General features: G+C 35.9%; 2 protein-coding genes across 8 annotated transcripts; one reads left to right on the top strand and one right to left on the bottom strand.

The window, feature by feature from the left end:
• The first annotated feature begins 914 nt into the window (after positions 1-914).
• Positions 915-5,160, top strand: LOC146514506 (uncharacterized). 2 transcript variants are annotated; one of them, XM_085165473.1, is made up of 4 exons: positions 915-1,401; positions 2,015-2,744; positions 3,735-3,953; positions 4,555-5,160. In XM_085165473.1, the coding sequence occupies exons 1-4, from the start codon at positions 1,257-1,259 to the stop codon at positions 4,763-4,765; spliced, it is 1,305 nt and encodes a 434-aa protein (XP_085021599.1). In that variant the 5' UTR covers positions 915-1,256; the 3' UTR covers positions 4,766-5,160. The 2 variants fall into 2 exon arrangements, 1 of the variants encoding a protein (XP_085021599.1); XR_014874950.1 differs by lacking the exon at positions 2,015-2,744 and having other exon boundaries at positions 919-1,401; positions 4,555-5,158.
• A 70-nt stretch (positions 5,161-5,230) lies between these two features.
• LOC146514505 (G2/M phase-specific E3 ubiquitin-protein ligase-like) lies at positions 5,231-9,522 on the bottom strand. 6 transcript variants are annotated; one of them, XM_085165480.1, is made up of 11 exons: positions 9,197-9,522; positions 8,610-9,106; positions 8,394-8,497; positions 8,205-8,238; positions 8,028-8,089; positions 7,627-7,710; positions 7,031-7,242; positions 6,673-6,854; positions 6,275-6,447; positions 5,785-5,999; positions 5,231-5,668 (listed from the first exon to the last, which is right to left on the bottom strand). In XM_085165480.1, the coding sequence occupies exons 5-11, from the start codon at positions 8,063-8,065 to the stop codon at positions 5,433-5,435; spliced, it is 1,140 nt and encodes a 379-aa protein (XP_085021606.1). In that variant the 5' UTR covers positions 8,066-8,089; positions 8,205-8,238; positions 8,394-8,497; positions 8,610-9,106; positions 9,197-9,522; the 3' UTR covers positions 5,231-5,432. The 6 variants fall into 6 exon arrangements, with proteins under 6 accessions (XP_085021606.1, XP_085021607.1, XP_085021602.1 ...); XM_085165481.1 differs by lacking the exon at positions 9,197-9,522 and having other exon boundaries at positions 6,926-7,242; positions 8,394-8,437; positions 8,610-8,701; positions 8,802-9,106; XM_085165476.1 differs by having other exon boundaries at positions 8,028-8,238.
• Between the last annotated feature and the right edge of the window lie 1,924 nt (positions 9,523-11,446).

Here is an 11,446-nt window from a genome sequence, read left to right as displayed (position 1 = left end):
TCCATTTCATACCTTAATAATAATAGTAATAATAATAACAACAAAGCAATCATAAAGAGATAGTTTAGCTTAAGTTCCAGCGGTAGACTTGTAGCTCATAACACTTATCATAGTGATGGAGGCTTTTCTGTGTTGGAAAGCTGTCACTTATAACAGGCATGATGCTTTTCCTGTCAAAATCTGAAGAAACAAATAAACAGAAGTCTTTTCCCCCCTCAGTAATATGAAATCCTACTCTACCCGCTGAATAGAAAAGCCCAATACAGTTAGTAGTGTTGCGACGACATCTGGTGGTATTAAGCAGGAAGTCTATGAGAGTCTCTGATTTCTGCTTTCTTTATCCCCATCCCATTTTTCTCTGCACTGCACCAGTCATTTTCTAAACTTCCAAATCCATTAAAGACATCTACACTCCGTCGCTTTATAAGACTAATGGGGAAAAACAATCCCCCTCACCTGAATTGGCTCATCTGTTGTATTCCAAGTAGCACCGTGTGTCGGTACTAGTTTTTGTTGCGCAGCTGGATGTCTTCTGCTCATCTTATACTTGACTTGAAGAAACAACTGTTTGCGTTTGAGACAGGGCCGGGTGGTGCTGGTTGTGGCTATGCACTGTTCTTTAGCCCAGTTTTCCCAATAGAAACTACCTACAAATTTGCCCAACCAGTGGGATTTGTTTTGAGCTCTGATAACAGGGGGCAGTAGAGAGCCCGCTACAACTTGATGTACACGATGAGTAAAACTTGCTGCATGTTGAAGTAAGATTTGTGCTTCAATTTTCAAACTCTTTTTTTTTTTTTTTTTTTGGTGTTATGAAAGAAAATACTTGTTGGTTAAGAAGGTTGGTTGAGCAGGAGTATATCTAATAATACGGTGGCCCTGAGAGGCCAAACGTACTGCAACTTCGGAAAACACTTGCAAAAAGAAAAATGCTGCGAAAAGAAAAGCGCTGCAAAAGCACACACAACACAACGGAAATAGGAAAAAACACAACGGAAATGTTCCTGGGGAGACAATAACCCGACGGACCAGTTGCACGAATCAAAACATGCTAACCAGCGGGACTGGGAGACACTTCAAAGAAGTGGAGGAGAGGTAAATGTGTTGTAATCTCATGATTCTAATAATACTACAGATATCTGGAATATACATTCAAAGATAAGTCTAACAAAGATAATGTAGCCTTAGAAATGAAGCTTTTTTAAACTCGAGAACAAATACTAATAAGTCAAAGTCATTAAGGAGTGTTGCAGTTAATGTGTTCAGGTTTTAATTTGGCATTGTGTCTTCATCAGGCAATGTATTGCCCATATTGTGGAATCCAGCTAGTGGGGCAAATTGGAGTTTTTTGTGGGTCCTGTGGAACTAACATTCAAGTTTTAGCACCTTTTATAGAGAATGGTAAGCACTTCACTTTCCTATGTTCTAGTATTTATTGCTCACCTTTTAATTGCTTCATAATGACTTATATACACCACAGTAGCTTCAGTAGTGCGTGTTAAACTTTTTTTTTTTGGGGGGGGGGGATTATTATTCATGTGCCATTCCAAAGTACTATATTCATTTCCTTATTCTAAGGTTTTTGTATTGTTAAAGACTCTGTATGCAAAGGTAAATCAGAATTCCAAAACCACAAAGGCATGAACTGGTAGGTACTAAGAACTGTATTCTGGTTTAAGCCTGCCACCGGTTCTACGGCATAATTTTAAAAACTAGTTTATTACTTAATAGGGCATATGTACACAGTGACGAAATTCTTCTAACTTCTCTAATTTTGCTCATTTTGAGTTGTCAGCATAGAGGTCTTAATGAGAGTGATAAGTCCTGAATCCTGGTCCATGTTCTTTGAGCTTTTGCTGGCCTTTATTTAAGCACACATCAAGAAGATTAAATACTTGAGTCATGTTTATTGAGAGTTGTTTCAGATGTGGTATTTTTTTAAAAACACTTATTAAGTGCATTTGTGGATTCCTGCGGTCATAATTATCTTTTCATGTTTTCTCTTCAACCTTAGGCCCAGTCTCAGTCACAGACATCATCAATAAGTATTTCTCTGAGGGCCATACATATGAAGTGATCCTGGATTTTCTTGAAAACAAGCATAATATTTGTATGAGTCTGAGAACATTAAAGAGGAGGCTAAAAGATGCTGGAATGACTAGAAGGACTGACTTTACTCCCACTGACATTGTCATTTCCACTGTTACACAAGAACTGAGAGGCTCAGGTCAGCTTCTGGGTTACAGATCCATGTGTCAGACACTGCAACAAAAGTATAATCTGAAAGTTAAAAGAAATGATGTAATGCACATACTCTCAAGACTAGATCCATATGGTGTTAAGCGTCGCTGTAAACGCAGGTTTGTTCGAAGAGGATATTTTTCAGAAGGACCAAATCAAGTGTGGCATGTGGATGGTTATGATAAGCTGAAGCCCTTTGGTGTTGCTATTAGTGCATGTGTCTATGGATTTTCAAGGAAAGTTATGTGGCTCAGCTGTGGCAGCTCAAATAATGACCCAGGTATCATTGCAAAATATTATATGGAGTGCGTGTCACAGTTTGGTCAACTTCCAGCATGCCTTCGTACAGACTGTGGCACAGAAAATGGCACAATGGCAGCAATTCACTGTGCTTTAAGATCAGACCATGGAGATGAACTTGCAGGAGCCCACAGTCATATGTATGGCACCTCAACTACAAATCAACGGATTGAAAGTTGGTGGTCTTCGTTCAGAAAGCAAAGGTACATGGCTTTTAAAATATATTCTGAAAGTAAAATTGAATGGTTCTGAAGGTGTTCTGTGGTCAGTGATATACTTTTTTTTGTGGGTGGGGTTTTATACTCAAATATTAAATTACAGTCACAAACAAACAAAGAAAAACATAGTCACCTACACATTTTTCTCATGTGATGCACGACTGCTTCAAAAACTATAATAAATGGTTTGGTATACCAGTGACATTTGTTTGTATTAAAACAACACACTCAAAAAGAAAATCCGACTCAGACATTCCACAAAAGTCCTAAAAAGGAACTATACAAAACAACAAACAAACTGACATTCAACATTTTAATAAATTATTATAAATCCTAGAGGCAATGGCATCAGTAAAGATTGATCTATTTAAAATTGAGTAAAATTTATTCAAATTTGTGTGCCTACGTAGTACCAAACTAACATCTAGATCAAATAGTTTACATGTAGGGAGTCATATAAATAAAAGAACAAGGGATTCTTCAAATTTGAGAACTGTAATATGAGTAATATAAGAACATTGATCCAACATGACAGAAATTTGTTAGAGGAGGTCGTTTGTTTCAGACATTTCTTCGACTTTGTGTGCCAAAAAAAAAATACTGATGTTTTCACTCGCTTTTGGATTTCTGTGTGGTATCTAACAAGTGATAACAGCTTCAGTGTTCATGTAGAAACAAAATGGTACATTTATATGGACAGACCTGTATATTACAACTTTTCTTAAGTTCAACCGCCAAATGCAGGAATAACAGAAAGATTAATCATATTGTTAAATTTTGTTATTTGTGTGAAGTTGCTTTTTTTTCCTGCAGTGCATTGATGAAACACTTCAGAACATGTGAATAAGCTTTTGTTTGGACGAAATTGCGCACAGTTCAATATTCTTAAGATTACGACTTTTTTTTTTAAAGAGGACAATTACATTGAATTACTTGTGTTATTAAATTTTATATGCCTTGTCATTCCACCATTAGAACTCAGTTCTGGATTGAACTCTTCAGTGACCTGAGGGAGAGGCATCTTTTCAACGGCAGTCATGAACATAAATGCCTTCTACGATATGTCTTCCTTAATGTCTTGCAAAAAGAGCTTGACGAGTACAGAGATCTCTGGAACACTCACACCATCCGACCTGTGCGCCAATCTTGTTGTCCATCTGGTAAACCAGAAGCCATGTATCACCTGCCTCATAGGTATGTATTTAGTCCATGTATTTTATTTCATAGTTTTACTAAATTTTTTCTTCCTCAGTATAGTGTATTCTATGTGCAGGGTACCTGTCCAGCTTGCTGTTATTCCACCTTTTGTTCATTTATAAAATGTTTCAGGAACAGTCCATGCCTTATGTGCACTCTTTTCTTTCTTGACCTAACCACTTGAGTTAAGCAAGCAGTATGTCATTTAGGTTTAACAATTTGCCCTAACTGTTACTCACAGCAGGTATTACACACACTTTAGCAATTGAATAGTGTGTTTTGTTGTTTTCACCTTTTTGCTGAATAGAAATTAAAGCTGCCACTTGTGTTTTGCCATTAGTTCTGTTCTCTGACTTCATGCACATACGTTTTATTTTTATATTTTTTTCCAAAACAACAAAAAAAAAAGTTAGACAATCATATTTTAACTTTGGATCACATCTTGGCTAAAAACGACAAATGTAGATATATGCATAATTAAGATTCTTTAAAATCACAATTTCCAGAACTGACTTTTAATTATAAGATTGACTTTGCGCTTTTGCTGTAACCTTGAAGGATAGTACCTGGATTTGTTCATTTTTCTGACTGACCTAAGGTATGGTGGAAGAGAGTGTGGATTCCAAGTGCCTCAAGAAATCCTGCACCAGTTTGATGACATTCTACCTGCTCAGTACAGTCTATGTGGGGACGACAATCTCCAGGTTCATTTCACAAACTTGGAAAGACAGAGTGAGCTCCCTCGACCAGTCAACTGGACTACTGCAGTTGAAAATTATATAACACTCAAAAATATGACTGGACTTTAGAAGTAAAATCATCTGCTAGATGTGGGTACAATTACCACTGACACTAATTGTCACAAACCAACTTTAATGAGTATTGAAAAAAAATAGTACCATAGTTTTTATATAAATAGTCTCACTACCGTCAACTTTTCAGTGTGTACGCTTTCTGCCTGAAGAAATCAAAAGACCATACTGTACAAAATAACTTGTTCCTTTTAATTAGGTACTGTAACAAACACGTTGATTAATTTGGAGATCTGTTTTACAAACAAAGGTTTACAAAAGCATTCTGCAAGACCTGTATTTATGTGGGTTTTTCTTTTTTTTTTTTACTCCAAGAACAACTTGCATATCTTACAAAAAATGTAATCAAACACAGAAGTGTTTGATTAAATAAAGCCTTTTAACTGAATTTATCAGATTTTTTTTCCTGTGTTATTATACTAGCGTGTCTCAGTACTTCAGAAATCTTAACACAGTGAAATATGTCTAACTTGTTCAATTGTCCAACTATGATATTATGCTTTTGAAATTCCAAAACCTGATTGAACTTTCTGCGATGCATTAAACTTTATGTTACCAAAATTATTATAAATTATTAGAAACAAAATTTTCAGATTTTAAAATCACAAACTTCAAATGTTTGCTAAAACCATAAATGTGGCTTAAAAGCAAAAGGACTTGGACCTTAGGGAAGCCCAAACCCAGGAGAGTTCTGGATGCCATAATCCATGGCTTCTTGGAAGTCCTCATAATTGTGTAACACTGGGATTTTGATAGTATTTGCACAGACTTCTGCTACAGGGAAGCGTGAAGTGGTCTGGAAAAGAAGTTGTGGCTTTGGCTGAATTGCTGCAGGAGGAATTTCTCTCAGTCCAGTTGCAAACATAAGGATGTCTTCAAGAGACAGACTTCCATTTTTCTCTGTGAATGTAAAGAGACAAAAAGTTATTTCTAATGATAATAAACAGGAAAAAGGGGCCATTACACTTTGCTGACATAAATGTACTCATTTCAACATTTTCAAACAAATTTAATACCTTCTACAGAAAGCAGATAGTCTTGCCAGTAGCTTAGTACTCTTGTCTTCCCTTGACGCCTAGAGCTGCCAAGTGGACCAAATTGCACATGGAAGATGTTCTCAAGAAGATCAGCTGTCAGCCTGGTCTCAGTGTAGCACATGAATGAGAAGAAGAGTGAAGGATGCTGTTCCAGGGCGTTTAGAAAATCCAGTGTTGCTAGACCCTCTCTGAAACTAGAAAACAGTCTAATTTTTAATAAAATGTTTAATGTTATTTGTGCAAGCAAGCAAAACTTCACATGGGAAACTACTGTGTTAAGAAAGTAACCAACATTCTTATCTAGCTAAGACACTCATCCTGCTACAAGAAAGAAGTCCTCCTGAAAAAGGTCTTGCATTTAGAATATATTTTTTCCGTCCTTTAAATTTCACTGGAATAAAAAAAAGTAACAATTTATTCTTCTGAAAAGATTATGTTAAATGGGCACATAATAGTCTGAATTCTATACCTTTGGATGGAAAGATGGTTTCGGTAGATGAAGTACCACTGAATGTAATCCGCTACTACCTTCTTCTTATCCTCCAGTGTCCTCATGAATCGATAGCATCCTGCTGTCTGGAGCATGCTTGAGTGTTTTTCTGAGATTACTCGGAGCTCACTTAGAGATGTTGCATTCTTTATCTAAAGAGAAAAATATATATTACACACACACACACACACACACACATGCACAAGTGACATCCTTCGCATGCTGTCTATTAATGTGCAATTTAACACAGTCTTGGATTACACAATCAGTAATCTTTTCAGGCATCAGTTAGTTACTAATATTATGTTAAGTGGATAACTAAGACTAAAAATTTGCATTTATTGGCGTTTGTCATAATCATAACATCACAAATTTACCTCTAGTAGAGCCTTCTTGATTTCTTCATCTGGTATATCATCAATTGGTGCCTCGAATGTCTTGTCTTTTCCAACAAGGTACATAAAGAAGTTTGGAGATAAACAACATGGCCCTGGACCACCATGGACAATGGAAACTGCAATCATTCTTCCAACGTAGAAATATTCATTTTCATCTGCAGCTAAAGATAAAGACATTACATTATAATAAAGTAATTTTGAACATGGAAAAAAAAGTGAAAAAAATAAATACCTTTACTATGAAATGTGAAATATTTGGCATAGTCTTTTCCTTCGAATATTCTTCTCGTCCTTATGGCTTCCATCAAAAGGGTGAGAAATTCTCGAGTAGGCCCACCTGTGTCTATTGCCTCTTCAGCCAGTCCCACGTCATCAGAGAATTTCACCATCATGCCAGAGTTGGGACTATATGAAGACCTTCTGAAGCCTCGGTAGGCACCATCCCAGACATTGGCTCGGTTAATGTTGAATCTGCTACAGGAGGTTTTGTTGATCTTCAGAGCCAGATTTGAGATGACATCTGCAGCCGTCAATCCATCAGGTTCATCACTGTAGAATCAGTCAGTGAAAAGCAACAAAATATTTACACTATTTACACTTTATGGGTTTTTTTTTGGTTTAATATCTTTTAAGTAATTTTTCTTGCTTTATCAATTGGCCTTTTTCTGTTAATTCATTTTAAAAAGCAAAATAGTGATCTGAAGAACAATCATCAGCAACCAAATAATTTTAAGAATCTTTTCTTTCTGAATACAATCATCAGCAGAATAACTTCTCAGGAACAGTTAAGCTATGTTTGCTCCTGTAAAAGGTTAGGATCAAAAATAGCAGCAGTACCCAGCACTATTTTTAGTAAAGAAATATTTGATAAATAGGCTAACTGCAAGTCAAACATTATGGGTTTAGTGTACTTATTCAAGATATGAAAGTTACCAGTTTTCCTTTTGCAACTCCTCTCCCTCAGCATCTGAAGAACTGCTGTCAATAACGACAGGTGCATAGATATTGGTATACATACTGTGAAAGAAGAGTAAAAACAGAAGATTAAAATACATTTTATGTAATAGTAATTCTGGCTCTACATTTGGCTGGGTTGGGTCTGAAGTACTTCACCATGACTGAATTTGCTCAAGTTATGGATTAGATAGAGAACCTCTGTAATTAAAAAAAAACAACAACAAAAAAAACCAAAACAGTTTCACTGAGCTTATTACTTTATAATTATTTACAAGATATATCATTTTATATTTTTTAAATTTTAGAATCACAATCAGAATCAAAATACTTCATTGATCCCTAGGGGAAATCATGTAATTTTATAACTTAAGACTAACTTGTAACTTGTAGTATGTTCTCCTGATGTGGATGCCATTTGAGATTCTGTACCACACTGAACCTTCAGCATAAACACAAACACAACACAATACCATAACAACTGCAGATGTAATGGCATGCAAATGAAACTTAACAATTAAATATGCAACATTGTTATACAAAAGAGTATTATATACTTGCACATCAGATGTTTGGGATATTGAAGGTAACCTATAAAATATTGATCCAATGATAAAAAGAAAATGTTATAAAACATAACATGCTTTTGTGGCCATCACATGCTAACATTAAAGTGTTAAAAACATTAGATGTTTATATACCTGCCACAGAGGCCAGATCAATGTGCTAGAAGGTAGCCAACTTACCGACGTATAGGCTCTGGTGTACTGTTTTCTGGACTTGACCAAAGCTGTCAGATAAAATCATCAAACACCAAACTCGTTGATTATGGCTGCTCAGATTCTTACCACTATATATACAACGATAGAATGATATTAGTCTTATATCCAGACATTGAATGCATTATGCCGGAACTGAGAGCACTAACATCTCGAACTAATGAATTCTTGAGATTTACATACCACTGTGTCAGAGAGGGGTGACGTAACGGGTGGTACCCTAACGATAACTTCATCATCCTCCTCATCTTCTGAAACACTAACATCTGTGGGAACTGTGGGAAATACTTTGGTTAAAATTTCAACACAGTAATCACAAGATTCTTTAACAATATGACTATAAAAAAGAATTAATGGCAATTCTATTTAACTTACATTCTGACAAAAAGTCCTCAAGGGTGCAGACAAATAGTGTAATTCTTTGGTAAGACTTGCCAACGGCCTCTTTGTAGAGTTCAATCGTAAAGGGTGTGTCAGTTCCTGGAATATTTTTTATTTGAGAGCCATCAGGGTAGAGCAGGATGTATTCTACATCTTTCTTGGTTGAAATCTTTCAGTTTTTTAATGGCAGCACCCAACAGCCTCTCAGATGACCAGCTTGGGTCAACATGTAATGGTAGTGATTTCCATCTTATGGGTCTCATGCCAGTCTTTTTTTTGTTCATGATCCCAACAGAAATCTAGATTACATTTCAGGAAAAAAAGTGGTCACATATTAGAAAAGTGTTGTCAGACAACAGATTAACATTTAAAAAACATTTTATTTATACCTTCGCTGTTTTTGTTGATTTCTTTTTGGATTTGGGGACCTCCTCCTTTCTGCCTCTTTACCTTCACGGTACTTGAAGAACTGCTGAACAACTGTCTTGGCTGAACAGGAGAAAAGGGTGAAAGACAGAGAGACTCTTTATTGGTCTATCGTTGTTTATAATTCAAAAGCAAACATGAATAAGTCATTATTCAAAAAACTTATGAACATAATGCACAAAAAATCTACCTCTTCCCCACAGTCACATCCAGCAGAAAAATGTCTTTGCTTTCAGAAATGCAGATTTATTAGTCACATGACACCTGATGTCTCTAATTTTCCTTTTTTTAAAAAAAAAAATTTATGACACTATCTGTAAATTACAAACACCTGAACAAATCTTTCCCTTTTAAGTTTTTTAAAACGAGTTGGAGTTACAATAGCAGGAAGTTCTTGTTCTGTGGAAGCATCTTTAGCTGGTACAAAACGTATGTCTTTTCCACAGGAACAGCAAAATTTTGTCAAGTTCTCAAACTGGAATCCACAGAATGGACAATACATCTTAACCTGAAAAACATGAGTTGTATGATTTTAGCAATTTATTTTACAAAGCAGTCAAATATTATATATATGTATGTATATATATATATATATATATATATATATATATATATATATATATATATATATATATATATATATATATATATATATATCCGCAGCTCCGAACTGCCTATTGCCTTCATATTAAATAATTTTTTGAACATGACAAATATTTTGTCATGTCATTATACTGCCGCAAGTAGAGGTGACATGGGCCGTGAAACTGAGACAAAGGCATTAGAGCCTCTTAATGCGTGTTTTGTTTGGGTTTCCACCAGAGTGGAATTACCAAAAATAGAGAGGGCATAGCCTAAAATACGAAATAGGAAAAGAATGATGTGTAATCTATTTATTTCAACAAAGTAACTGTATTCTGAATATCACCTATTATACAGTTACTCAGTTACAGTTACTTTTGTATTTTAAATACGTGACAGTGTTACATGTATTTAGTTTCTCCCAAACACTGCAAACATATCTGTAGTATTATTAGAATCATGAGATTACAACACATTTACCTCTCCTCCACTTCTTTGAAGTGTCTCCCAGTCCCGCTGGTTAGCATGTTTTGGTTCGTGCAACTGGTCCGTCAGGTTATTGTCTCCCCAGGAACATTTCCGTTGTGTTTTTTCCTATTTCCGTTGTGTTGTGTGTGCTTTTGCAGCGCTTTTCATTTTGCAGCGCTTTTCTTTTTGCAGCGCTTTTCTTTTCGCAGCATTTTTCTTTTTGCAAGTGTTTTTCTTTTTGTAGCATTTTTCTTTTTGCAGCATTTTTCTTTTTGCAAGTGTTTTTCTTCTTGTAACATTTTTCTTTTTGCAGCATTTTTCTTTTTGCAAGTGTTTTTCTTTTTGTAGCATTTTTCTTTTTACAGCATTTTTCTTTTTGCAAGTGTTTTCTGAAGTTGCAGTCAGTTTGTATAATAAGCTTAATGAACTGCTTACAGCTAGCTTATTTAAGTTTTTCCAGTAGGAACCATGTGGGACTGCTTCCCAATGAATGGGACACACCTAAAAGTGGCTCTTGGGGCCGTGCTTTGAAGTTAACTCTAAGATCTTGCCTCCATGTGGAAAGAGTGATAAACCCCCATCATGAGGTACCACATTTTATATCGTCAAACAAATTGTTTTGCGTTGTGCAGGCCTGTTTGCTATAAGAGTTCAGACCCTGAAAGAAAAACATCTCCATTGCAGTCAACATTATTTTTTTTCAGTACCATAGATGGAAGTATAAATCTATGTCTTGTTAGGTTAAAAATAATGTTCTGTTCCTGTGTTAGCTTCAGATTAATCCTCGAGCCAAATGTTTTTAGAAGACCGAGTCCAGCTCTGGCACTGTGGTGCTATATGAGCCAGAGCCTTGAGATCTCCAGGTCTTGGACAGGATATAATCCCAGAAGGATTGCAGTGGAGTCAGAGAGTTGTGAGAAGGCTCACAATATAATGAATTCACCGTTTAGTTAACGGCCAGCACACTCCCAACCTAACTCATTTGTTTAGTTTTTTCTTTTTTTAGCAGCACTGGGAATGATTGGAGATATTCAGGTTTGCTGTTACCAAACAGGATTCTGATGAGGGGCTTTGTGTGTAATTACTGCCTACCACCTCCAACAATAATGAAAGCTTGTTAAAAATGCTTCAGCCTCACAGAGAGCCTGCTTTCTCATGCCGGC

Source organism: Neolamprologus multifasciatus, chromosome 7 (genome assembly GCF_963576455.1).
Source record: "Neolamprologus multifasciatus chromosome 7, fNeoMul1.2, whole genome shotgun sequence".
Lineage (NCBI taxonomy): Eukaryota > Metazoa > Chordata > Actinopteri > Cichliformes > Cichlidae > Neolamprologus > Neolamprologus multifasciatus.
Note: the sequence above shows the minus strand (reverse complement) of the source record. Positions and strands in the feature narration are given on the sequence as shown.

What these genes read in the sequence shown, in the direction of transcription:
- LOC146514506 (XM_085165473.1), top strand. Translation starts at nt 1,257, where the DNA reads ATGTGTTCAGGTTTTAATTTGGCATTGTGTCTTCATCAGGCAATGTAT. An exon ending in AGCACCTTTTATAGAGAATG is followed by an intron (nt 1,402 to 2,014) that starts GTAAGCACTTCA and finishes CTTCAACCTTAG; the next exon opens with GCCCAGTCTCAGTCACAGAC. An exon ending in ATGTATCACCTGCCTCATAG is followed by an intron (nt 3,954 to 4,554) that starts GTATGTATTTAG and finishes GACTGACCTAAG; the next exon opens with GTATGGTGGAAGAGAGTGTG.
- LOC146514505 (XM_085165481.1), bottom strand. Translation starts at nt 8,065, where the DNA reads ATGGCATCCACATCAGGAGAACATACTACAAGTTACAA. An exon ending in GAGTTGCAAAAGGAAAACTG is followed by an intron (nt 7,243 to 7,626) that starts GTAACTTTCATA and finishes CTGATTCTACAG; the next exon opens with TGATGAACCTGATGGATTGA. An exon ending in TTTCACATTTCATAGTAAAG is followed by an intron (nt 6,855 to 6,925) that starts GTATTTATTTTT and finishes CTTTATCTTTAG; the next exon opens with CTGCAGATGAAAATGAATAT.